This window comes from Aspergillus eucalypticola, assembly GCF_003184535.1.
Source record: "Aspergillus eucalypticola CBS 122712 chromosome Unknown BO83scaffold_17, whole genome shotgun sequence".
Classification (NCBI taxonomy): Eukaryota; Fungi; Ascomycota; class Eurotiomycetes; order Eurotiales; family Aspergillaceae; genus Aspergillus; species Aspergillus eucalypticola.
The window spans coordinates 380,537-406,625 of NW_020290291.1; the positions used below are offsets into that span (position 1 = coordinate 380,537).

General features: G+C 51.6%; 8 protein-coding genes across 8 annotated transcripts; 3 read left to right on the forward strand and 5 right to left on the reverse strand.

The window, feature by feature from the left end:
- Window positions 1-8: 8 nt before the first annotated feature.
- On the reverse strand, window positions 9-1,515 carry BO83DRAFT_379614 (phytanoyl-CoA dioxygenase family protein). The gene has a single exon (XM_025531553.1). The coding sequence runs from the start codon at window positions 1,275-1,277 to the stop codon at window positions 63-65; it is 1,215 nt and encodes a 404-aa protein (XP_025386702.1). The 5' UTR covers window positions 1,278-1,515; the 3' UTR covers window positions 9-62.
- Window positions 1,516-2,149: 634 nt separating this feature from the next.
- Window positions 2,150-4,385, reverse strand: BO83DRAFT_390113 (uncharacterized protein; the record flags this gene model as incomplete). The annotated part of the gene is made up of 3 exons (XM_025532843.1): window positions 2,150-3,673; window positions 3,736-4,045; window positions 4,291-4,385. The coding sequence occupies 3 exons, from the start codon at window positions 4,383-4,385 to the stop codon at window positions 2,150-2,152; spliced, it is 1,929 nt and encodes a 642-aa protein (XP_025386703.1).
- Window positions 4,386-12,084: 7,699 nt separating this feature from the next.
- On the forward strand, window positions 12,085-13,902 carry BO83DRAFT_316114 (RING-H2 finger protein; the record flags this gene model as incomplete). The annotated part of the gene is made up of 4 exons (XM_025527648.1): window positions 12,085-12,420; window positions 12,471-12,894; window positions 12,919-13,468; window positions 13,524-13,902. The coding sequence occupies 4 exons, from the start codon at window positions 12,085-12,087 to the stop codon at window positions 13,900-13,902; spliced, it is 1,689 nt and encodes a 562-aa protein (XP_025386704.1).
- A 1,968-nt stretch (window positions 13,903-15,870) lies between these two features.
- Window positions 15,871-17,335, forward strand: BO83DRAFT_428421 (aspartate aminotransferase; the record flags this gene model as incomplete). Its single annotated transcript, XM_025535403.1, has 4 exons — window positions 15,871-16,050; window positions 16,136-16,267; window positions 16,333-17,181; window positions 17,240-17,335. 4 exons carry the CDS (start codon window positions 15,871-15,873, stop codon window positions 17,333-17,335), a joined length of 1,257 nt encoding a protein of 418 aa, XP_025386705.1.
- A 74-nt stretch (window positions 17,336-17,409) lies between these two features.
- Window positions 17,410-18,796, reverse strand: BO83DRAFT_363677 (putative SNARE protein (Ufe1)). Its single transcript, XM_025529585.1, has 3 exons — window positions 18,650-18,796; window positions 17,830-18,572; window positions 17,410-17,699 (listed from the first exon to the last, which is right to left on the reverse strand). Exons 1-3 carry the CDS (start codon window positions 18,770-18,772, stop codon window positions 17,459-17,461), a joined length of 1,107 nt encoding a protein of 368 aa, XP_025386706.1. The 5' UTR covers window positions 18,773-18,796; the 3' UTR covers window positions 17,410-17,458.
- A 189-nt stretch (window positions 18,797-18,985) lies between these two features.
- BO83DRAFT_400030 (putative PB1 domain protein) lies at window positions 18,986-20,748 on the reverse strand (the record flags this gene model as incomplete). Its single annotated transcript, XM_025533372.1, has 5 exons — window positions 18,986-19,015; window positions 19,069-20,112; window positions 20,158-20,493; window positions 20,538-20,687; window positions 20,734-20,748. The coding sequence occupies 5 exons, from the start codon at window positions 20,746-20,748 to the stop codon at window positions 18,986-18,988; spliced, it is 1,575 nt and encodes a 524-aa protein (XP_025386707.1).
- A 2,171-nt stretch (window positions 20,749-22,919) lies between these two features.
- On the reverse strand, window positions 22,920-24,007 carry BO83DRAFT_409257 (copper chaperone CCS1; the record flags this gene model as incomplete). Its single annotated transcript, XM_025534118.1, has 4 exons — window positions 22,920-23,616; window positions 23,675-23,809; window positions 23,856-23,928; window positions 23,990-24,007. The coding sequence occupies 4 exons, from the start codon at window positions 24,005-24,007 to the stop codon at window positions 23,099-23,101; spliced, it is 744 nt and encodes a 247-aa protein (XP_025386708.1). The 3' UTR covers window positions 22,920-23,098.
- A 270-nt stretch (window positions 24,008-24,277) lies between these two features.
- Window positions 24,278-26,066, forward strand: BO83DRAFT_418312 (kinase-like protein). The gene is made up of 3 exons (XM_025534810.1): window positions 24,278-24,877; window positions 24,938-25,352; window positions 25,437-26,066. The coding sequence occupies exons 1-3, from the start codon at window positions 24,336-24,338 to the stop codon at window positions 25,887-25,889; spliced, it is 1,410 nt and encodes a 469-aa protein (XP_025386709.1). The 5' UTR covers window positions 24,278-24,335; the 3' UTR covers window positions 25,890-26,066.
- Window positions 26,067-26,089: the final 23 nt, after the last annotated feature.

Consider the following 26,089-nt stretch of genomic DNA (forward strand, 5'->3'; position numbering starts at 1 on the left):
AATGGTCCTCCATAGGTTTATGATCAACTATCTACACGTACAACAGAATGCATATTTATCAACTACACCTCCTGGTGCCCCCGTCCCTCTCGCTGCAGCGCTCGCAGCTCCTCCACAATCCTGGTCCGATCCCAACCCTCCTTCAAACCCCGCAGAATCATCTCTTGCTCGCTCTCCGGTGCCATCCCACTCGGAGCAGGGGGGCGACGATCCAGATTCGAGGGAAATGGATACCCATCTGCCACGGCATATACCCATGCCTCCAACTCTGCATTCAGCCCTCCCTGCCGGCGATACTTTTCACTGACCTCCTCCCAGCACTTGTCCACCACCGGTACTGCATCGATGTGCTCCATCGTTTTCCCCAAGGCACATCCAATCTGCAACAGGTTTGCCTTGCGATGAAAGCCCGTGCTCTCGGCCATGTCGTTGGCCCCTGCGGCATGGAATACCGCCGGATTGAAGAACAATCCATCGCCGAACTCCAACGGCAACGCCACATAGTTCTCGTTGAAGTATGCCCGGAAGTCGTCCCGGCGCCATGCCAGATATCCCGGCGCGTATGTCTGGCTAAACGGCAGGAACCGCGTGGGACCGCTCTCTGCCGGCATATCGCTATGTGCGACGGCCCCTTGCAACGTGAGATACTGGCTGGCGATTTGAACACTCCGCGGGAATGCCGCACATCGATCCAACTCTTGGAATCCAAGATGGTAGTCTCGGTGGCTATCCTGGGCGGCGCCACCGGGCTTGACGATATTGACCTGGGCGGTCACCCGATAGGCGGGGCCTAGCCAGGCTTCACTAACCACACGCAGCCAGGGATTGCTGTAGTAGTCGATGAAAGAGCTGGGGTCGACAAAGGCGTGCTTGCTAAAGGAGTTCCAAATGCGGTCATTCTTCCCGCTGGCAGCGAAATGGTCGCCCTTGGGACCCAGGGACTGGCGCTCCCGGTCGATGATGTGTTGAAAAGCCGTGTTGGTGGCGTTCAGGGTGTCTGTGTACCGGGAGGGATGGTACATGCCTTTGAGGACGAAGATGCCCGGTCCAGATTCGAGAATGTGATGCCATTCTGCTTGGAGAGCCGGGGTGGTATCCGCACTCAGGGGATCGAAGGTGGCGGCATCATAGAAGGGGATGTTCTTCTGCACGGTCACGGCCAGCGGATAGCTGGTGGGGTCGGTGGTCTGGGAGCAGATTTTCTTGAAGTCCTCTACATTGACGGAATCCAGCTGAAATAGCCGGTTGGAGCTGGTGCGAAGTCCGTTGGAGCCCATGTTGGAGATGGTTTAAGACGATTGATGTTGACTGCGTTGTCCACCAGCATGGGAGAGTTCAATAATTATATATCTGGGACGGAGGTGCAGTTCCGGATCCAACTCCGACGTTAATTCCGAACAAGCAGGTCACGCGCACAACCAAGGAAGACGCAGTCAGTGGAGTCCCACGTTAAATCCCGAACACAGCAGGTCACGCACACAACCAAAGGAAGACGCAGTCAGTGGAGAATGCTCGCTTGGCTGACTCGTACAGGCTTCAGAAGAGGATACAAAAGAAAAAAAAAAAAAAAAAAAAAACAGAACGATTGTGGGGAAGAGGATGGGATGCAGCTGCACTGCATCGGAAAATGAAACCCGAGGGTGCCAAGAACACTCGGCGATCCGGGGAAAGACAACTAACAGAGAATCTGATCCAGATCAGGACAGCCACTGCAACTCCGAGTATCAGTCTAGCAACAGCCTTCGTATATGCATGTCCTCGTCGAGCTGCTATGATTACAAATGTACACCCAAATGCTCCCTCCAAACCGGTCCTGTCGTATACTCCGTGCTTCCGAGATAAGATGAGATGTGCCTGTCCCAAACAATAAAAGTATCTCCATCAACATGCAGGGGGAAAAAAAAAAAAAGAAAAGAAAAGAAAAACAATCGTTATAAGCTCCCCTTATTCTAGGGAAGGTGATGTTACGAAAGAAAGGAAGAATCCACACAATGCATCATCCAGCAGCCCATTTCAACCCATCTTATATCCAAAACATGAAGAATATTCCCAGCCTGCATGTAATTCTATGAGGACCCGATTTTTCACCCGAAAGAAAAGAATAATCAAACTCAAATCGCAATGCGGCGTCACTGAAGCATCGAAATGACTATGCAATCATGGCCGTAGGGGCTACATCGGCGTCCAAGGCGGCGTCGGTCGGGGCCAGCTCCTCGGTCGTATTCGACTCCCGCAGAATGAGCTGGTTCTCGGATAATGTCTCCACCAGCGAGCTTGGCCGACCAGCCACCGTGAACAGCACCTTCAGTAATACGCTCTGGCTCTGTCTGCCGTTTGGCAGCAGTTCTGGCCGGTGCCGCGTATGAGTCAGAAAGGTCTGCACCAATGAGCGGATGTACTGATCTGTCGACGCATCTTGAATGACATCGAGCCCATGAATCACGCACACCAGCAGGGGTGGCGCAAAGTGCAGGAGTATATCAATCAGCGAAAGCACCTCCTTCCAGGACGTTAGCGAGCCGTTCAAAGGTTTAAATCGCTCGCCGCTCAGGTCACACCCCGCATGGCTTTCGACTACGGGAGGCAGGTATTCTATCAACTGGCGGATCAGGCTGTACGCCAGGGCAATGAGGTGTTGCTCATAGGTCAGTTCGTTGGCGGCATCGGTGGATCGGTTGCAAAAGTGGGAAATCACGGGCAAGCCCGCCTTGCGAGCAAAGCTGGCGTAACACGTCGAGACAAGCAGAACCGGGCTAGGGTAGACTGTCAATTGAGGGCCCCCCACGGCCAGGACCTGTGAGTGGGCGTCGGTCGCCCACTGTTTCAGCGAGGCCATCACGTTATCTTCTGCAATGACTGGGACGTCGACTTCGAGCGCGGGAATCTGGTCGTCGGCATCAAAGAAGTCTTCGAGTTTCTGGGAAGCCATCTGCAATTCCATGCGCGTGTACTTGTGCTTGTGCCCCCCTTTTATCAGGTTGAACCTGTCTGTGTCTTGTAATGCGTGCACGGTCAGCTCTTCGAGCAGTTCGGGCCATGTGAGCCTGGCTTCCCTACCTAAATCCTGGGAAGCGGTCGTGGTCAAACAGGCAATGCCGCTGTTTTGTTTACTCACGGACTGTAGCTGTAGACTAACAGTGTCCAGCAATCGCGCCAGGAGAACATCTCTGTCTTGCAACAATCGCTTACGCTCCGCCGCATCCTGATGAATCTCCCACATCAACTGACGGGTGAGGGCATTCTGCGCTGCAAAGCGGCGGGCCCCGTTCTGAAGACCCACCTGACTCAATCGAGCCCGCTCAAACCACCCCCGATAGTCGTCATGGGTCATTTCACATAAGCTATCGCAGTCGGGGTCATCGAGGTCCATAGCGTCCGTGAGATCTTCCATCATACTTTTCGCGCTGCGTCGAATCTGGCCAATCAGGCGTTGAAAGGCACGGTACACGTCTTGGTTGGGGCTCCGCAGAAGCCCGCATTTGGCCTTTCTCACATACCAGTCCATCACTTCTCCAAGAAAGAAGAATAGGAGCGTGTAGAAGCGGGCAATGGCGTTGATGGAGTCCTTCGTCGTCGGTACTGCCTCGCCCGAGGCTGGCGGGGCAATGAGGCGGTTGATTTGGACCAGTGCTTTGATCAATCCTTCCATGATTCTGGGATAGCCCGCGGATGCCTGAAACTCATGATTTAGTTTTTGACTGGGGGAGGGGGGATACGAACAACATCCGGGCTCACCTTCAGAAGAGATTGCAGGACGCCGTAAAAGATCGAGCAGTACAATTCATTCCTTGGTAGAACGGCCAGTAACCTCCCGTGTGAGCCCAGGGTCGAACGAAATTCGTCGCAACATTCCCTCAACATTCGCTGTCCCGACGTGGACGTCCAGACGGGCTCGATGCTGGCGACGACGTCCAAAACATCGTCGGGACCTTGCAGACGTTCGTGGAAGAGCACTCGATCGTTGGGGAGGAGGTTATCCTGGAAGCGTTTCCAAGACTGAACCAGCTCGTTGTATTCTATATCAAGGGTAGCGATAACTGGGTTGCTGTCGGATGGTCAGTGGGACGAACGATCACGGTCTTGTATCCGCACCGTGCTCTAGCTATTCCGGAAGAGTATTAAAGCACGGACTATCTATCCTATCATAAGGGATGGGGCCTGTGTAGATCATCCGCGGGCACAACACACACAGACACACAAGGTTGACGGGAACTCAAACGAATCACGAAGAGACAACGGCCCCACGAGACTCAAATCATGAAAGGAAGCAAGGGGGGAAAATTGGCTTACGTGGAAAGATGTCGCTTGTCGAAGCGTTTCTTCCAGAGATGGAGAGTTTCGGCCACGGGAGAAGTGGCCGGAATGGCGAGGGACGGAGGGGACATGGTTGCCGGGCAGGCGTGGGGGCTGCTGCTAACGGACGGCAAGGCACGACGAGCGCTGTCTCGTCGAGTGAGCCGACAGGTGCATGTCAGGGGCGGACGTCTGCGAGGGAGAAGAAGATGGGAAGGCTAAAGTTGGGCGGGATCGATCATCTAGCGCGAGGGTGTGAAAGTTGACAATAGAGAAGGGTGGAGTAGTAGTAGTGGTGATGGATGGATGAGTGAGTGAATCAATGAATGAATGGATGGAGTTGAAGGTGAGGTTTCAGATTGAGACTTTGGGAGGGGGTAGCGGGAGGAAGAAGAGGGGAAGGAATGAATTAGAAGGGGGATAGGATAGGGTAGGGATTAGAAGGGAACTTGTAAATTGGAATTGGGATCTAAATGTCTGCGAAGGGGGAGGGAGAGATTGGGGAAGAATTGGAAGTAGTGGCAGTGGTAGTAGTTGTAGAGGTAGTGAGGAAGTAGTAAGAATAGGAATGGCAGTAAGAGTAAAAGAACGGGGCGGTGGATTTGTTCCTGATCGCCTCGTTGGGGCCTCGATGAATGAATTCCCTGTCGATGGATTGATTGTTTGACCGATTTAAAGCCTCGTGGAGCGCATCCTGATCGCGTTTGCTTCAGCGGGAGATCCCGCCCGGGAAAAGGGGGCCTTTGATCTGGGGGAGGAGGAATAAAGACAGGATGAAGACAAGAATGAGAAGAGAGAAAGACAACAGTGTCAATAGTGAGTTAGTTAGTAGTAGAGAGAGTTGGAGAGGAAGAGAGAGAAAGAGAGAGAGAAGAGGGGGGCTTGGACACAGAAAAAAAACATCCCCCCCAAGAGAGGACCAGGGAAAAAGTACTACGGTTACCAGTCAGTGCAAAGCAGACTGTCTGTGCCTTCTTTGGCTCAATCGTTACTGATTTATTTGGCTTTAATTTTTCCATGTTAAGCGGATGATTTATCAATTCTCTGGTTATTGTTATTCTTAACTGCCTATCTTATTTAATGCATATTTTTGGTATTTGTTTCCACGATTGTCTTCTTTCGGAATGGAGAGAGAGCGAGAGAGAGGGTGAGTGAGTGAGTGTGAGAGAAATAGAAAAAACAGTTAAGTTTAGGCTTCCACTGGGATGGATGGATGGATGTGTTATTATTATTATGATATTTATGATTATGATTGATTTATTATTTATTAATTATACTCTTGTCTTGATCAGTAAGAAAGGAAAAAGGAAAAGAAAAAGAAAATAAAAAGTCACAGAGGGCAGAGGCAAAAAAAAAAAAAAAAACCCAATGTTCCTTGCAATTAGAATTCGAAAGGATTTGAAATTTCAGATGCACCGGAAATATCAATCATTTCAAGCTTCTCTGGTGCTTGATCGGGAAGACGGCGTCAGTAGTTCCAAACAGACAGCACCACCATTTGATCGCATCCCGTGTTGTTGTGGTGGTGAGAATTCAAAATAATAGGTAGGGAAAAAAACCCCTGGAGCAGGGTGGTATAACATAGCAACGGCCCCCTATACCTTCAGTTACAGAGAGAGCAGCTGACCGGGTTCACCGATCCATTTTACTACAATACCAGTTCGATGGGAGGCCTCGGCCCTCGACTGGGAGGAGAGAGTGACCCTCCTTCAACACCTTCAGCAGGGAAGCGGGCGCGCCTCTCTGGGCGGCGGTGGCCAATCAGTCTGGATCTCGCCGGGGCTCCAGCGGTCGAGGCCCTCGAATAGAAGCGGGGAGGAGGACGCGGGATAACTCTTCCAGACCCTCGACCGCCATCCATTCATCCACCCATCCATCCCATCTTTTTGCTCTGCTGCTGCTGCTAATTTTGGTTCGGCCTGACATGGCATTCTCTCTCTGCCTCTTGTCTCTGTGCCCTTCCTGGCGCCCTTTTTGCCTTTTTTTCTCTTCCCCATACGAGCCTGAGGTTGACTCGTTCTTCTCCTCCAGGAGCAAGTGGGGACTGAAACGTAGAAGTAGGGTAGGATTTTCCGCAGTCAGTGTCAAATAGTCAGTCAATTCCTTTGACTGAACTATAACCAGCGGATACTTAGCTAAACTAGGCATGTCATGTCGTCTCTTTCTTCCCCCTTCCCCCATAAAGAAAGCAAAGTACTGACTTACTTACAGTAGGCTGGAGCTTTGACACCTGGAGCTAGTGCGTGATGGGTTGGATGACAATGAACAAAATCCCTCCCCATCCACATTATTTTACTCACATTCATCCATCCCTCCTTTTTCTTTACTTATTTATTTCCCTCCCTCCTTCCCTAGTCAATGTTAATTGACTCTATTAATCAACACCCCCATGAAAATAATGAAATTAATGGCCTCATGCCCCTGGTTAATTATTTTTCCCGTTTCATTTATTCTTTATCTTCTGCTCTTTCTACCTTCGTAGCAATTTAGTACTATTGTCTGTCCTTTTTCTTCAGTCTTTCCTCATTCCCCTGAGTAGCTATTTACCCCTTTAAGCACTCTACTGCACTCTTCACTAGATACCAACTACCCTACTTGTTATACCCTTGACCAAGTACGGAGTACAACAAAACACAGTACTAGTTTAATTCAGTCCAGAAAAATAAAAATCCCTACAGTAGAAAAGACACCAGCTGATCATACCACCACCCTTTCCATGGCCCTTATACCCAGGTAAATAAAATAACTAAATAGAACGATGAACCCAGTCGGTCGGTAAGTTCCCATCCATCCCAATCCATCGCATCCAAACAAAAAAAAAAAAGAAACGAACGAACGAACGAACGAAACAAAGCCCCAATCTTTGGTCTCTCATCCCACCATCCAAACCCACCCCCCTTTATCCGAGGGTCGGATGAGGCGAATTCTGTCCAAGCCACCACCACATTCATTCCTTCCTTGAGCTTTGGTTTAATCGGGTAGTGAGTGTGGTAGTAACTTAGTACCTGATGTACGTGGCTTGGGAGTTACCTTCCATCATGCTTGGTACGGTACAATCCATACTTAAGTTACTTAGTTACTTACTTACCAGTTATCTACTACCTACGGATACATATCTACTATTTTGAAGCAAGTTAAGTTGCGGGAATCTATCCACGACGGAGATTGGTGGCAGCTTGTTCCGTCGATAGGAATGTGTTTCCAGGTTGTCGGGTACTACTAGAACTTCTACTGAGTAAGTAGTTTTCTTTACTTGCTTACTTATATGATTATTTGGTTATGGGTATTGTTATGTATGTATGTATGTATGTATGTAACCTTTTATGTTAGACTGGTGGAGGTTGGCCCTATTCTTTCTACTTGTTCATTTATCTATCATTTATCCACTATATGTGGGTATTAAAACGGTCCGTAGTTAATATAGTACGTAGTAGTTCCATCCTTATTCACTATCTAGATAGCGATTTTAGAGGGAATCAAGTAAGGAAGAAATAGAACACGGGGACCAAGTGTTGCGTGCTACACTACAACACACTACTTACATAGTGGTTTGTAGATAGGTTAGTTATTTAACTAACTGCTGCTCCTGCTGCTCCTGCTGCTGTCACAAGCCCCACGGTAGTATAGAACACGGTCGAGACCTCCGCGATACTTCCGCCAATCGTTGGCGGTGGCTGCTGCTGCTGCTGCTACTGCTGCTGCTGCCGCTGCATTTATCATCAACCCATCCATCCATCCCTCTATTCCTTTCTCTTAAGTATTCCCCTCACAAGGATGGGAAAAGGTAAGGATGCATGGATGGCGGCGACGGCCTTGATCGGCTGTATCCGTAGCAGCTGCAGTAACTCCGTAGTAGGAAGTAAGTACTCCGTAGGTTAATAGATAGGTAGGTAGTAGGTAGCACTGAGAGGTAATCCTCGGCGGGAGCCCCTAATAACACCGTTACGAGATGACAATAAGTATGTAGTGTGTTTTGTGGCGGGTTTGGTTCGTCGGTGCTTGCGTGCTGGCTGGGCGAGTGTTACGGTACCTAATTCCTGACTTGGTTGACTATCTTACTAGTAATTCTTTTCTCGTGTTGATAATTGGAATACTACCCAGTAGATACTTCTTCTCAAGGGAAGAGGAGTACATCGTTATGGCGGTAGTAGTACTGCGCTGCTGTTGCGCGCCACGACAGATCGGAACCCTCAATAACCTATTCTCGTCTGATTGGGGCGTTCCCCTGAGGTAGAATCCAACTTCAGACATGTCATGTCATGTCTGTCATGTCTGCTCTACATCATCTACACCCTGCATGGTTGTGATGGTAGTGGTGATGTGGTGGTTGTCAATACTCTTGGAACGAGTGACGAGGGTGGCTATCACGCATAGGTTAAAATTGGGTGGTAGCTTTGGCACTACGTAGTAAAAGTAGCTCAGCTCAGCTCAGAAATACCAGAGGAAGATCCCCCATTATTCAAGCAAGCGAGATCCGATCGCACTTTACGGAGTAAGCAAAAAACAAACATGAATTGCATTATGCTTTGTATGTCCTTGTTTTCGCCCTGAATCAGTCGCTGGTCTGTTCTCCGTCTTCCAATTTTCATCTACACCTAATTCGGCACGATCAACACACGCGACCGCTGCTGTGTGTGGGTGTGGGGTTGGGGAGAATGCAATGGGCAGGTCAGGTCAGGTCACATCAACCCTACTAGACAATCCCACTTGATCGCCCTACGATCCGCTAAAAGGATGGATGGGTGACGGATCAGGACTGATGGATGGATGGATTGGCGGATGTTCGGCTCGCTGATCTACTATACTCCCTCCCAGGCAAGGTGATGAAACTTACTTATTGACAGTAGGGACTGTGCTTGGTCGCCTGCTCGACATGGATGGCAAATTAAAGCGAGAAGATACAGACAAAGAGATGTGACACATGTCACACGGCGTATTGGAAGCAGCCCATCCCAGCAACGACCAGATGGGCTAGAACATTGTCGGCTGAGGAAAGCGAGTCTGCAAAGTGGGGGAGGTGGAGGACACCCCAGAGACCGTCATGTTTTTACTGCTAACCTCCTAGTCGGAGGAATGTTGCTGTCTGGAGAATAGCGAGCTGAACAAGCTGAGGATGGGCGGATCCCCCCGATCGGCCTAATCCATAGCTTATTCCGGACGGGGCGAGTGACTGGCAGGGACCCTAACCCTAGTGCTCAAGGAGGGAATCCCTGCATGAGGATGAATAAAATTGTGTCCGCCATTTTATGCAGATCTTGAACAGTCAGTCAGTCCCTTCGGTTTTGGTCAGATGAGATGCAATGCAATCTTGCGCCCGCTGCTTCGTCATCTTCACAGCAGACATGCTCGCAACATCGCCGAATCCCCGCAAATGGAGACGCATGGACTCCGGCATCGGAGAGTCCGTTGGACAAATGAACACAGACTCACTGTGGACGTGCTTGATTCACCCCCACCTTGAGAAGCGGAGAATCACCGGCGAAGCAAAAACGGGGGATGAGTTCTTGGACCTTCCTGATTGGGACAGAAACGGAAACAAATCCGGTCAAAAGGCAGGGAAGGTTAGTCAGCTCGACATACCTACCTTTTTCCGTTACGGGTAACCATCGCCATCAAGGGATCAGATCTGATCCCATCTAGATTATCCGATCACTGGTGAATTGGCGACGAAGGATGGTTTCGTCTGCACACCATTATGACCAATTTGCTCCTGCTCTGGCTGGACGGGGAGGAATCCACGTTGGAAGAATTCGAAGTTGGCGAGGAAAAAGCAATCAAATTCCCATCCCGCGAAAGGGTCCAAGCGCGCTCCTTTCTACCCAGCAGCAGAAGCAGCAGCTAGAAAAGGTGTGGATGAGAGGACATCCTTTACCCCGTTCTCAAACGAGATCCATGCACGAGCGCAACTGTCAGCTTTTTATATGGTGCGGTGCGGTGAGAGAGATCTCATTCCCTTCTGCATTGCTGGAAACGGAACCCCTTGATGGGATGGTGCTGAATCGGGAAAACAAAGTTCAATGAATGATGCAATGCCGCACAGTGATCTGGCTGCCTATTCGTGCTGCTGCATCCATCATTGGGGGTTGGGTGTGTGGGATAGATTATGGTTAATGCCTTTCTTGTGGTGCGCGTGTTGTTGACCAGGGCCACCTGTCTTAACTCTTGAGGGTTAATCAATCGGAAAGTCAATCCCCGTCAATTTCTCCTCCGATTGACAATAGCCTGTCTGGCAGCTGGTTATCTTTGCGAGTTAGCTGGCTAGCTACGGAATTACTGGTTATCTTTTAGTCAGTCACCGGAACCATGAACGGCTCCCGTCCGAAAATTGGGACAAGCACAAGCGATCGGCGGGTTTGCCCAGGATCCCCCGCACTCGGTCCAGTTGCAGCTTCTTTCTCATGCCTCCAGGACCAGTCATTATTCTCCTGTGGAATGGGGGATTCTCATTGCCATTGGGTTGCTTGTCTGCTTGTTCATTCCTCCATGACCCCCCTCAAGAATTGTTGTAGGCGGACATTCCGATCGCGGGTGGATTGACATTCACTCCAATCTAATCAGAGGGAGGGCAGAAGAAGAGAAAAGAAGACCAAAGTGGATGTGACCAGGCTTATCTTATCCTGCCCCATCTTTTTCCTTGGATTCTCCAATGTTCTATTTGTGATTCCATTTTATCTCTTGCTTTTGAGTCTAGTCTAGTTCTAGTGTCTCTCTTTTGACACACTGTCTCTTGTCGGCGTCCCACTTTTTCTTCCTTTCGGCTCTCAGTGAACCGCAAGCATCCATCATCACGCCGCAAATCCTCGGCCACGACTATCTGCAAGCAATCAGACCGAGGCGCTGCGATGAATAATCCTTCATCCACCGGCATCGCTCGGTCGATCCATGGAACTCCCACCGGTTGCTCACTGCTCTTTACTTTCTGACTCTTGCTCGACCCTCTCGTATTCGCTTGCTGTCTCCCCTGATTGAACTAAAAAAGTTGGAAACAGGCAGCGTTTACGGCTCATTCTCCTCGGGGTGGATTGGCTGAATTTATTGATTGATTGAATCTCACTCCAAACAACCCACCGGGCCAGCAATAATAAGAATAGTAACGAGGCTGACAGACCAGTAGCATTATTATTATCATTATCATTTGTCTTTGCTCTTATTTCATCCGTCGCTTTTTCTGCCGGATCGCCCGGCTGCGCAGCTTGCCAGCCATCCGCCAACCTCCCCTCGTCTGGTGGATAATCATCATCCTTCTCCCCCATCGCCAGCCGCTGCTAATTCCCATTGCAGCCAGTCTGCTTGCTGAAGGTTGTGAACCTCCGATCCACACACACACACTCAATCACTCACTCACTCACTTACTCTCACCCAACTCACCCACCCCATTTGAATTTCCAAATCGTCTCATTCAATTTCCGTGGTACTCAATCCACTACCCAAAATCTTTCCTAATCTCCCCAATCGCTCTTCACTTGCCCGTATTGGTGACGAGGCATCCCTACCTCTCACTGTTGTTACAGCCCCCCCTTCCACTACGGTCGCTCCAATCCTGTTGTAGCCGCCGCGGATCGTCCGGTTCCTACACGGGGGTGATATCACCGTCCTCGCCAAACGCTGACTAGCAGTTGGGTGCCTCTTCGGCTGCCTCTGGGTCCCTCTTGGTTTCTTGGTCCTGGGCCGATCCTCGTCCGTGGCTCATGATCTTCGTCCGTCCCCCATATCCTCCGCCGTCTCCGTAGGCCTCGTCACTGTGGGGAAAGTTCCATCGCCGGCCAGTATCATCAACTGGGCGATTCGCCGATGGGTCCTCCCCATTTCCATCCTGCTTTACTCTTCTTTCCTTTCTTCTTCTTATTCTCCTTCTTCCGTCGTTTTACGTCCCTTCCTGCTGCTTCTGCTGCTTCCTCCACCTGTTCGCTCCCCGCTCGCGTTATCTTCCTGCTCGCCCTCTCGTCCCTCGGCTTTGCTGTGAACACGGCCGGTTGGACCGTGCGGCCCTCCAACAACTCTGGGGATCTATCGTGGACTGGTGGTCTCCGGTTCCTTTTGAATAGCAGTCAGGTTCACTTGCCAACGTCTGTCCGTCTGGCCCCGTTGACCCAGGCTCTGGTGGATCTCAATCAGGCGGAACTTGCGGTTAGTCAGCCCTGTTGATGCCTCACCATGCCGAGACTGATGGAATCTAGCAATATCTGGTGTCGGGGACTTTGTTGGATGTGGATGCCACCAACTCTCTGTCATTGAGCCGCAAGGATATCGCGGTGATCAGTTGCGACCCATCCGCCTATCCCGGGAACTTGGATGCCAGCTCCACGCTAGGCAACGTCCTCACCGCACAGCAGCAGGCTCTCGCTGTCATCTTATATAGTGGCACCTCACTGCTCTGCAACTATACGACGGATGAACCATCCGCCAACCGCTACATCAACGTCTTTACGCTCGTGAATCCGACTTTGAATCGGCAAGTCCAGTCCCAACTCGAAGCTCCAGGGAACGGAACGACGTATATCGGCACCAACATGTCGTATCTGGGGCCCACCACAACGACCCAGGACCAGACCGACTCGTCCGGGAGTCCGAACACGGGTATGCCGGTTCTCATCTGCCGCGGTAGCATGTGCTAATCTGCCACAGCGATGATCATTCTGTATAGTATTACAGGCATTATCACTGCCCTGTTTTTAGCCATTATCATTACCGGTGCGGTGCGTGCGCACCGCCATCCGGAGCGCTATGGGCCTCGGTATACCGCGGGACGACCGCGACAAAGTCGAGCGCGAGGGATAGCGCGAGCCATGTTAGATACGATCCCAATCGTCAAATTCGGGGACAACAACAACCAACCCGACGGTAAGACGGTTGGCCCCAAGGGGGATGTTGAGATGGGTTCGGGGTTGGAGGTGCCGACCAATGAATTGGAGGAACGAGATGTGACCACGACTGCGGAGGTCACTTCCCCACACCAGCCACAGACGGAGGCTCCCCCGACTGAATCGCATGAAGAGAAGCCCAGCGATGCTCCTGCGGCGGAGACGACGACGGATCACCCGAACTTCTCGTGCCCTATTTGCACGGACGACTTTGTCAAGGGGCAGGATTTGCGCGTGCTGCCGTGTAACCATCAATTCCACCCCGAGTGTATTGACCCGTGGCTGGTGAATGTTTCTGGCACATGTCCTCTCTGGTGAGTATTCTATCGAACTTATCTACATGATATACACATTTACTAACTTCTGCAGCCGCATTGATCTCAACCCCCCACAGCAAGAAGGCGAGGAGGAGCAAGATCTGGGTGATGGTCAGCCAGAGACGGCCGAAGGAGCCGCCGAGGCAACGACTGAGAGTGGCCATGGCCGCCACCGTCGCATTAGCAACTACCTGCACGGTACGTTGAATGCGCGCCGCATGCGCGATGCCAGCGTGGAAGAGCGCCTCGCGGCGCTGCGGAGCGTGCGGGAAGAGGCCAACCGAGAGGAAGCGGCCGACGAAGCGGATGAGCAGCGAATGCGGCGACGCAGTCGACTGACGACGCGACTGCGCGAGAAGTTCCGGGTGCGCACGCGGGCGCATGGAGAGGCGGTCGAATCGTCATCATCGAATGACACGCCGCCTGCTTGATTCCTCTCCTGAATTGTTTTCCCCTTCTTCATCTGCATTACTTATTTCTACGTGCATGCTGGCGTGATTCGGAGCATTGAGTGTTCATGTGCTATATTGAAGATGAGAGATGGGGACGGTTATGTATGAAGCTGATGGAATGGGATGTGATATGATCGGCCTGGCTGCCGGTGACCTGGGATATATGGGTTTATGATTGACATGATTGATTGGATTGCTGATGGGGAAACTATCACATCATGATGTTTGTTTATATGGCGATATTGGCGATACATGGCGTTTAGAAGTGATGGGAATTTTTGCACGGGGGGAAAATTGTGTATATAGGACCGATGGTTTACCTGGAAATGACCAGTGAACAGGCACATATCATACACCGAAGCAATGTGTAAAAGTATCCTATGTAGCAGCGATATACCTACTACATTAGGACAAAGAATCCGACTGTTCTAGTATGGGTCTAGAATTGATAAATTAGTAAGTATTCGCGCGAGCTCTAGTGAGGTAGCCTAGAGCAGACAAACTAGTACGTAGTTAGAAGACCAAGCGACCTCGGAATCTCATGCCAAAGGCATGCCAATTGCATACATTACGAATTATTTAGTCATGTAAAGTAGTACTTTTCCAGTGACGAAATGCGAGGATCCCAATTTCACACAACAAGTTAGTTAAAAAGCACGAAATGCAAATCGGAACCCGGAATCCGGCGAGGCTCGTAGAGGAGCTGACCCGATTGCACCCCGTGGGGTAAGCGATCATCCTTTTTTGTCTTACTTCTTGTTTTTGTGTCTTGCAGGGTGGAATGCTTTTCCGGCTCTTTTTCTTTCCTCCTTGAAGATTGGAGTACTAGAGTGGATAATAGATATCTGGATATATCCTCATCCATTGAGACTATACTACTGTGATAAGTTCTGTCATTGTGAACAGATTATCCTGGAGTAAGAAAAAAAAAAAAGGACAAGACGGTCGGGGCGGGGAAAAAAGAACCTAGAACTTTGCTATTATTGTTAGTCAGAAAAAGTGAGTGATTTTGGCTGAATGCGGCTGGCGTCGGGCTGTAGGTATGAGTAACAGTAGATTGTGATTGGTGGTTAATGCCGCGTTTTAAAACAGTGTCTATTTAAGTAAGTACCTTTAGGGATGTGATGGTGGATGGAATTACTCAAGTGGGAAGTATTATACTATTACTGACTGTCTTGGTACGATCTCGTAGCAGGAAAATGAAGAAGAATAATCGGAGAGATGAGGGATATTTGTATGCTTTCATACTAGTACTTTCATACTTAGTTTGTAGACAGCCTAAGTGGATCTGTCATATGATGATGTCAGGCCAGCTCGGGCAATTCTGTCCGCCAAACATCTAATCCTTTGCTAATGTCGATAACTGCAGTATAGCTGGAATGTATCTTCAATGATAGACAAAACAGATAGTAGACAGATAGAGGTCGAGATAATGCTTCAAATATCTGATTATTTTGCAGTCATGTGAATGCGTCATCATCATTATCATCTGCTCAACTCATCGGGCCAGCAACTCTGCCACATCCTCGGCTCATTCTCCAACCCTCAACTTTTGTCTCGGTCTCAAAGATCAATAACATTCTCAGACTATATGTACCCCGTACTCCCTCCTCCGAACCTATCCCCGATCGTGTCCATTTCTACTCCGTCCCGTCCTTTTCTTTTTTCCTTGTCCTGCATCTGCCCTGCCCCGGTGTATCCATCGGGATTTATCTGTTTCGGTCAAGTTCACTTTATTGGCGCCGGTGAACGCAAGCAGCAGTGATTGAGGGAATCAGGTGGTGTGACCTCTTCTCGACCTGACAATACATCATGTCGCCCCTTTCCTCTTCTTCTTCACCATCTTCTTCTCTTTCCCTTACTTCTTCATCCTCTCCATCCTCTTCCTCCATTGCTACCTCTACTTCTACCGCTCGCTCCCGTCTTGCTTCTCTCTCCTCCCACATCATGGGCTCTACCACCCCCTCCGTCTTTTCCACCGCCGTCGTGCCCGCCGCGCCAGAAGATGCTCTCTTCGGTCTGGCTCAGGCTTTTCGCCAGGATCCCTCCGACAAGAAGGTCGATCTAGTTATTGGCGCGTATCGCGACGACAATGCCAAACCCTGGATCCTGCCTGTCGTCAAGAAGGTACTTTCGCTACCCCTCAATTCCCCACCTGCACATCATTATCTCCCTCCATCCCCGCAGCATCTCAACTAACCAACTCCGACAGGCTGACGAGCTCGTTCGCAATGACCCCGCCCTCAATCACGAATACCTCCCCATCAAAGGTCTCGCCGACTACACCACCGCCGCCCAGAAGTTGATGATTGGCGCCGACAGCCCTGCCATTCGCGAGAACCGCGTAAGCCTCCCCCCCCCCCCCCCCCCCATCCCTTCTGTGATTCTATCCATCTAACAATCTTCTAGGTATGCACCTTCCAAACCATCTCTGGCACCGGTGCCGTGCACCTGGGCGCTCTCTTCCTCTCCAAATTCCACCCCTCCAACCCTAAGCCCACCGTCTACCTCTCCAACCCAACCTGGGCCAACCACAACCAAATCTTCACCAACGTCAACCTCTCCCTTGCCAACTACCCCTACTTCGACCCGCAAACCAAGGGTCTCAACTTCTCTGGCATGCTCTCCGCCCTGCGCGACGCTCCCACCGGCTCCATCATCCTCCTGCACGTCTGCGCCCACAACCCCACCGGCGTCGACCTGACCCAAGACCAATGGAAGGAGGTTGCCGTCATCATGCGCGAGCGCAACCACTTCCCCTTCTTCGACTGCGCCTATCAGGGTTTCGCCTCGGGTGATCTCGCCCGCGACTCCTGGGCCGTGCGCTACTTCGTCGAGCAGGGCTTCGAGCTGTGCGTCGCGCAATCCTTCGCCAAGAACTTTGGTCTGTATGGTCAGCGCACGGGCGCCTTCCATTTCGTCTCGGCCCCAGGTGCCGAGGCCACCCAGGCGAATGCGCATATCGCGTCGCAGCTCGCCATTCTGCAGCGCAGTGAGATCAGTAACCCGCCGGCGTATGGTGCGCGCATTGCCAGCCGGGTGTTGAACGATGAGGGTCTGTTCCAGGAGTGGGAGGAGGATCTGAAGACGATGAGTGGTCGCATTGCGGAGATGCGCAAGGGATTGAGGGAGCTATTGGAGAAGAAGGGCACGCCGGGCACTTGGAACCACATTACAGATCAGATTGGCATGTTCAGTTTCACCGGGTTGACTGAGACGCAAGTAAAGGTGTTGAAGGAGAAGTGGCATGTCTATATGGTATGCTCCCCCTCTTCCTGATTACTATGTGGGGTATATATACTAACAAAGGACACAGACCAAGAACGGCCGTATCTCCATGGCGGGCTTGAACACACATAACCTGGACTACTTTGCCGAAGCAGTGGACAGCGTAGTGCGGGAGACTTCATAATATACCACAGGTAGTACACGATGGATATGGACTGGATATATGTAAGGTACAACAGCTAGACTGGTAGAACAAACCCAATACAAAATATGAACAACACAACCTGAACCATAAAATAAATATCAACTAAAAAACCAAATCCCAAACAACCAACCACGTACACAACCCCACCGTCCCCCAAAACACCGCCTGCGCCGTACTCCGTCTCTCCGTCGCCCGCTTCAACTCCTTATTCCCTTGACCAATATTCGCCTCAGTATTACTCGCATCCGTCACCAGCTGCGAGATATATTCCTCTTGGGTAGATAAATGCGACACGAGAGTTTGCTGGAGAGAGGAGATCTCGAGGAGGGATTTTTCTGCGTTCCTACACACATATTCCCACAGTCAATCATTAGCAATCGTTATCATAATCATCACCATAACCACAAAATATCCCCTTGGGGAATATAACATAACATAGAAGATAAGGGATAAGGGATAAGGGTATATCATACTGAACCTTCCCCACCACATCCTCAAAATACCTCACCAAGGAATCATTCTCCTCCTCGAACAGTTGCAATTGCTGCGGTGTTAACTGTTTCTCGATCTCTTTTACCTCGGTCTCGTCCATCTTCACCACATCCCCAATACCAATACCAGTAGTATCCCCCCTCCACTCCCCATCCACCCTTCCCCACCCAACACCACCACCACCAGCAGCAGAGGTATTATTAGTACCAGATTTATAAAGCACACTCCTCTCCCTCTCCCTCACCCTCTCAATCCTCTTCTCAACCATATCCCTTTGCTCATTAACCACCTTCCCCAGCTTCAGATTCAGATAGAATAGCACGCTTTCCCTCACCCCCTTTAACACCTTTTCTTTCTCCTCCTCAACCACCTGTTCTTTATCCTTCCCTTCATGACCATCCCCATTGCTACTGGTGAGTGTAGCTCCCCCCGCCCACTTCGCCAGAAACCCCTTCCCGAATCTCTGTGCTATGCTCCGCGAAACTGTCTCCTGGCGGAGATTTTCTGCTGCGCTGAGGGTAGTTATTGATGTGGAGAGGTTGGAGAGGAGGGTTGAGGTCGTGGTGGTTATGGTGTCGCGGGCGGAGTCGTCTAGTATTTCGGTTTGTTTGGGTTGGGTGGTGGTGGTGGTGGTGCTGGTGATTGTTGGTTTTGTATTGGTGAGGGAGAGATACGAGGGGCGGATGGTTTGGAGGTAGGATAGTAGGGATGTTATGTGATTGTTCTATTTCCATTTCGTAGGTGTTTGTTAGTATCTGGATGGGGGTAAATAGGAGGATGGGTATGGGATGGTTGATATACAATTCGGTAGGCTTCTTTGAGGAATTCGTCGGCGATTTCGGTCGTCATGTACCCTGTGGAGAGTTTCGAGGTCGGCGATTTGCTGTGCACCAGCTGGGTGAATGTGGGGGTGAGGTCGGTCATTTTGTGCTGTGTTGCTATATACACTTCGGGGTTGTGGTCTGTTGGTGCGAGCTGGCTTGTATCTACATAGCTACGGAGAGGTGTTGATCACGTGATGTATGCTTACGTGTTTATGCATTGTCATAATTCATATCATCCATACCGACCATACAGCCATACAACCATACAACCATACCATATCAACCAAACTCCAGGGTATACGCTAATGCAATCCTAAATCACGCCTCGCTCCTCAACCCATATCTGTCATGGTTAGCACGATTCCTTCTCTCTGTGAAATTAAGTGGGGTGTATACCTCCATCTTCCCCATCTCGCTCCCCTCTCGCCGTGCCACCTCGCGCGACCCCGTCATCAACAAGTCTAGATCCTCCTGGTCCACCATCGTAATCATATCCCCATCGTCTTGCATGCGGATTCGCAGCAATGTGCGGAACCCAAACTTGTCCCGGATCCGATTCTCAAACTCCCTAAACTCAATCGTCGGCTCCATCATGATGTACCGTGTATCTTCTCGCGAGTGCGCCTTCACTCGGAACTTGCGCACCTCCGGCCGTCGTGACGTCCCCCGCCGCGATCCCCGGTTCGGAGACGCCTGCGGCCGCGTTCCCATGATCTCAAACTCACCGTCTGGTCCGTTATCCTCGTATGCATCACTGGCATACTCTTCTTGCTCGTCAATATACCGCTCTTGTTGACGGCGCCAGGTGGCGCCCGCTGGCATCGATCGAGTGCCCGAATACGACTCCTCCGAGCTCACCGTAGGGGCAAAGCCCGTGTCACTCATGCCTCGTCGATGGCCATGGGACTCGCCCGGCCTTCGTGGCCCTGACCCCGGCCCCGGCCCCGTTCGACCCGGACCTGCCCGCGACTCGGACGCCGTGCGCGTCGTGCCGATTCGCGGCTTTTCGACCAGCGTTTCTGTACTGTGGCCCGCCGTCAGGTCGAGCCGGGGCGGTCGCGCTGCCCGGATGGACCCCGGTCGACTGTTCATCGCGAGACTACCTGTGGAGCTGTTGGTACTCGCCTTGTCTGCGTCCGGCGGGGGAGTAGGAGGGAAGAGATTACGATTCAGAGGCGGCTCCGATTGCTGACGGCTCCGACTCTGCAGGTTTTTATGCACCAGGTGCGACGTGGCAAACGGCAGCGTCTCTGGCTTTCGGTGGTCCAGCATGGACATGGTCCGCTTGAGGTCGTCGCTGGCGGCGGACGGCATGCTGCTGCGCTCTGATGCAGCAATCAGCCGAGACTTGCCCAGGTAGTCTTTTGCCTTGAGGTTCTTGACCTTGGCCTCGTTGGGTCGGTACACCACCCCCACCGGAATCGAAAAGACCGTGTAGCCCTGTTCCGTCAGTACCATCACTCTCACAAGAGGAAGCTGACCTACCGCCGCTTGCTCACGAATAGCATCGTCGATCACGTCGTGGTCGGGCGTGACTTTCTCTTTTGAAGCATATTGTAGATCTTGCATGCCAGGTCCCATTTGCTGCAGGTAGATATAGCACAGGCCGCGATTGAACAACACCTCACAGGAGAACAGCCGGAACTTCAAGCCCAACTGCTCATAGTCGATGGAGGTGTTGCCCCGGAGGTAGAGCAGCGTATCATTGAAATTAGCCAATGCCTCCTCAAAGTCCCCCAGAAGGAAGTTGGACACTCCCTCTTGGAAGTAGGCAATAGCCAGATACTGGTCCAGGCCGACAGCCCGCTGGTAGCACTCAACCTGCTCTCGTCAGTAATGACCAGAGAACTAATCAGGGAACATACCGCTCTTTCATGTTCACCTAACGTGGCATAGATGACCCCGCAGTTGAAGAGAATCTTGGAGGTCTCTGCAATCGCACCAAAGACCCTAAGAGCTTCATCATATTCCTGATTATCGTAGTGGTCAAGGGCCTGTACCCAGGTTTCGATTTCCTAGTCACATTAGCATCATCCGAAACCCTACAGCTGGCATAAGTACCTGCTTCAAGGACATGGTCAAGTTGTCCGTAGCACGGCCACTGGCCTAGTTGACTTGGGCGAGGCGAGACGCCGCAGCAACTAGCGAGTGTATATGTATGCGACTGGCTATGGCCAAGACGCAATGGCTGGGTCCTGGCCACGCTGGAGCAGGGATGTGACGAGGGGCAGCGAGTCCACTGGGACTATGCCGCAAAGGGGATCCAATCGAGGGTAAGCCGGTTGAGGTCGGCACGCGGCAGTCGGTGTGGCTGCTAGTCGAGGGAGCGATAACCAGCGTGAAGGAGTGATAGATCATGCGCACTATCCAAGCGTTGAGAGCCGAGAGTTGGATCGGATATATAATTAGATCACGGATCCAGCGACCCAGCCGCTAAGAGGGAGCGGAGACCAGCCAAGACGCAAGGAGGGCTGTTGGCTGGATGTGATGAGTGATGGGATGAGGGGAGCACGGGCAATGTGAGGTGATTCGAGGGAAGGATTGGCAGAGATTCGTAAAAACGGGTCTGTTCTTGAGTGAGTTTGCAGATTAGGTTGTGGATTAAGGAATGTGCGTTGTGGTGTGTGCCCTGAGATAATTGAATTCCAGCGGGACGGAAGAGAAAGAGGTACGGATCGCGATGGAAGAAGTCAAATCCACATGTAAATGCCAAAAAGGAAGAAACAGGGAAGGGGGTGGGATTAGCGTGCAGAGACGATGCAGCCGACAGGGGAGCTAGTTAGTTTAGCAGCAGCAGCAGCAGCAGTAGTAGTAAGAGTAGTAGGTGTAAAAGGTGAACGTCATGCCGGTTAAGATGGAGAAGACCAGGGAGGGGTGAACAGCAGTAGATTGATGACACTTAGGCATGGCATCGGGCATGGATGGGGAGGGAGAGAGAGAGAGAGAGGGAGAGAAGTATAAGCTTGTCTGGTCAGTCGGTGTAGCCAAGAGGAATACTCTTAGTCTCTTACAGCGTATCTACTGAGTAGACTAGTAGAGTGAATGAGTGGTGATGAAAAGAAACAGGAACTGTCACAGCTGCCCCGTTCGTAACGCCCGAGGGGGAGACTGGCGGATGAATGGCTGATAGCAAGCCACCCCCGGTCAGTGCCCAGGGTGCCAATCCGGTGTGCGCGATGATCATTGGCTCCTGCAGGGGGTTGGCACTTCATCACAGTGCAGCCAAGATCCATCTCTTCCCCCTTGATTGGCTGCTGGTCGGGGTTCTTTTCCAGTTGACGCCCGTACCTTACAGTACTCAGATACATACATACACACACACTTTCTTTCTGTCTTTTACTTTCGGAGATACAGGATACAATTAAAATTCAATACCACTTAATTTACACCAGATTACTTCGATACTACCTCACTATCTCCTTACTACTTGCCATCAGCCATGGATAGATGAAGACTGGATGTTGGGCTGGAATGGGTCAAAGGCCCGTTCCGCAACCCATGCCGAGTGGGGAATGTGGGCAATCTCCGATGTCACTGAAGAATTCAATCAAATCAATCAATCACCCTACAGGATATAGTATGATACATACCATTAGAGGACCTCCGGGACAGGAGGGGAAAAAAAAATATGACCAGGACAAATCAGAATCCATCACACAACAGTCTGCTTCCAAATCCGCATCACGTTGTCCCAATCCTTCTTTTTCCACTCTCTCAGGGGATGATTAACTTTTGGGTGTCCCCGCCACGGCGCTTGCAGGAAATGGCCGAACTCCCCTTCGGTACCGATTTCCTGCCTGGGGTCCCTCTCCGACCCTCGCAGATTGGTCCCTCGCGGTTGGTGTAATAATCACCAGCATTAATCACTATCCACTAAACCACTAACCAACCATCCCATTCAATTTCACTCCCCCGCCTTCATCAACCCCTCGACGACCGTTGTGACTAGACTACGACTAGTCCTGTAGACGCTGCTGGCTGACCTATCTTTAGCTGCGAGCCACCGTAGTCTCCCGACTAGTCGCTCTGTCGTGCAGCTCTCCTGCATACTCGTCGGTCACCTGAGTCTGGGGTGTCTACTATTGGATCCCTCGTCCATCTCTATCGCCATCCACCATCACCAACACCACCACCAACCACCACAAACACTACATACCGGTGATACAATGGGTACCCTGGTCCGGTCTCTATTTCTGGAAACCCTCGCCCACGCGTTTCTATTTAAAAGTTCGGCAATGCGCTAGAATATCGTCACTCATGCTTGCTCGTATTCCTTATCTCAGGGCTGATCGATCATCGATCGTGGGTATCCTATCCCTAGTACTATGCACACTCTAACCACTGACCGCACTGCTTGCTATACATAGACACAATCGCCAGTCTAGCTTCCTCCAACCACATCCTCATTTCCCTCTCTTCTTCCCCTTTAGGCCATTCCCTGGGCCACCTGCTCCTGCCGCTCCTGCCACACATTCTTACCGGAGCAGGAACACACCATCTTGTCGTTATCCCACACCCCCGCGCTTCGAGCGATCACTCCCACTAAAGTGTCAGGGTCTTCCTGTCGAAAGGGCCCCTCCTGGCTCTTCGACACTACCATACTGCGCCCAATCATCTCCCACACCGCTACCGGGCGATCCAAAAATACATTGCCCCGGCCCTTGTCGTTCACCTCAACCGATCCAAAAATGCCGCGGGGTTCCTTGACTGGCTCCGAACCCAGCACCTTAGCCTTGACGGCCTCCCAAATGCCGCCGGTGGATCCAGCACCCTGCGAGATATCCCCTGTGTCGCGTACCGTGGCATAATACTTGCCGGGAGTAAGGCCGTTGATCGTCAGGTCGACCAGGGTCATGTTGGAGGAGACCTGGACCATGCGCGCCAGACCACGAATCTTGTTGGAGACGCTATTCGAGTGGGTTTCCAAGATACACACCGCGGAACCTGCAATGGTGCCATCAGCCTCGGTGTACTGCCTGGAGTAGGCAGGTGATAGACATACTGTTGGAGGTGCCACTACCTCGTAGAATGGCATCCCGTCCCGTAGCTTGGATAGCGGAGACAATCGAGCTGGGTGGTGCCGTTCCCTCGATGAAGACTAGCTGGTCCTTAAGATTTGCCTCGACCTTGTTGATGCCTGACCGGTCAGCTCGCGCACAGGGTTGCAATGCGGATGCGCCTACCCTCCAATTTCTTCAGCGATGCGGAAACATCCTTGACGCAGCCCTCGCAGGTCATCGGGACCGCAAAGGTAGTCTAAGCGATTAGTTAGGCATTCCCCTCACGAGATGCATCGTCAACCCTGGCAAGAGCCCACCTGAAACGGTTCAATCATATTGACTGGATAGAGAGTACTACAACACCAATGCGCATGTAAGAGTCACCGTAGAAGAAAGAGGGAAAAAGAAACTGTGGATTCTCATGGAATGCCCCTCGAATGTAGTTGATGCGGGACGAGGCGGGGGACGCTTTGAAATCAACCCAATCGGGCTTAGTCACTCTGTTCTCGCCGATAGCGTCATCCGACCAATCAAGCATCACTTTCTCGCCGCAATTCCGTCCGCGTCCAGCTTGTCTACAGCTGCTGCTTTGCATCCGGCACTCTCTCCACAACCCCATCCATCCATTGTCATTCGCCCCACGCCAATCCAGGCCATCACAGCATGTCCTCCAAATCCAGATGGGCCACCGACGACGACCCCGAAACGGAAGCCATCCTGGCCCAGCGCAAGCGCGAAAAGGAAGAAAAGCGACGCGCCAAAGCCGAGAAACAGCGCCAGCTGGACGAGCAAGCCAAGCTCCAAGCTCAACAACAAGCAGCTGAGACAGACAGCAGCGCACCGCCCACAAAGCGTCGCCGACTCTCAAACGATCACATCCCAGACCAACAACAAACAACATCCAACACAACCACCACAAACAATGAACCCAACATCCTCACCTTCCCAACCCAAGAATGGGGACCCTGTCGAAACGTCACCAACTTCGAGCGCCTCAACCACATCGAAGAAGGCTCCTACGGCTTCGTCAGCCGCGCCAAAGACATAACCACGGGTGAAGTAGTAGCCCTGAAGAAACTCAAAATGGACAACTCCCCAGACGGATTCCCAGTAACAGGGCTCCGCGAGATCCAAACCCTCCTCGAAGCCCGACACCAGAACATAGTCTACCTACGCGAAGTAGTAACAGGCACAAAACTAGACGAGTATACCTCCCTCCACCCTTCAACCCTCTCACTACCCCAAACTAACCTTCATATCCACAGAATCTACCTAGTAATGGACTTCCACGAACACGACCTCAAAACCCTACTCGACGAAATGCCCGAACCCTTCCTCCCCAGCGAAATCAAAACCCTCCTCCTCCAACTCCTTTCGGGCCTCAACTTCCTCCACGACCAATGGATCATGCACCGCGACCTCAAAACCTCCAACCTCCTCCTCAACAACCGCGGCGAGCTCAAAATCGCCGACTTCGGCATGGCCCGCTACCACGGCGATCCGCCCCCGAAACTCACCCAGCTCGTCGTGACCCTCTGGTACCGGGCCCCGGAACTCCTCCTGGGGGCAGAGAAATACGGCACCGAGATCGATATGTGGAGTGTAGGGTGTATCATGGGGGAATTGTTGACCAAGGAACCGCTATTGCAGGGGAAGAATGAGGTCGAGCAGGTTTCGAAGGTAAGCTAGTCCCTCTTACAGCACCCACTCTCATAAATATTATTCTGTGAAGGGTCATCTTGACTAATTAATAATGTGGTTTAGATATTCGCCCTCACCGGCCCGCCCACACCCCAGATCTGGCCTGAGTTCAGATCACTACCGAACGCCAAGTCACTACGGCTGCCGCCTACTGCATCTACTACTACGGCGGGAGGAAACCCGCCTTTACTGCCTCGGACCAAGTTCCCGTTTTTGACGAACGCTGGGCTACATCTGCTCTCGTCGTTGCTGGCGTTGAATCCCGGGGTGCGGATGTCGACGAAGGAGTGTCTGGCACATCGCTATTTCAAGGAGGATCCTCGGCCGAAGCCGAAGGAGATGTTCCCAACGTTTCCGTCTAAGGCGGGTATGGAGAAGCGCAGACGGAGGGAGACTCCCGAGGCGCCGAAGCGGGGGCAGGAGGCTCCGAAGCTGGACTTTGCGAGTGTGTTTGGTGGGCAGGGTGGTGGAGAGACGGGGGAACAAGGGGCTGGGTTTACGCTACGGCTGGGCTAGTCTGGAGCCTGGTTTAATGTCTTATAATGTGCATATAGAACCTCGTGTGATTCAGGTTTTGGAGCGAGATGTCTCGATATCCAAAATACCTGGAGGTATCACTAGAATACACTTCCAAACTGAACAGCAGGGTGTGATAAGGAACGTCACAGGTTAGGTAACATGCAAAGTCAAATGAAGGCAGTACCGACACCACTCAC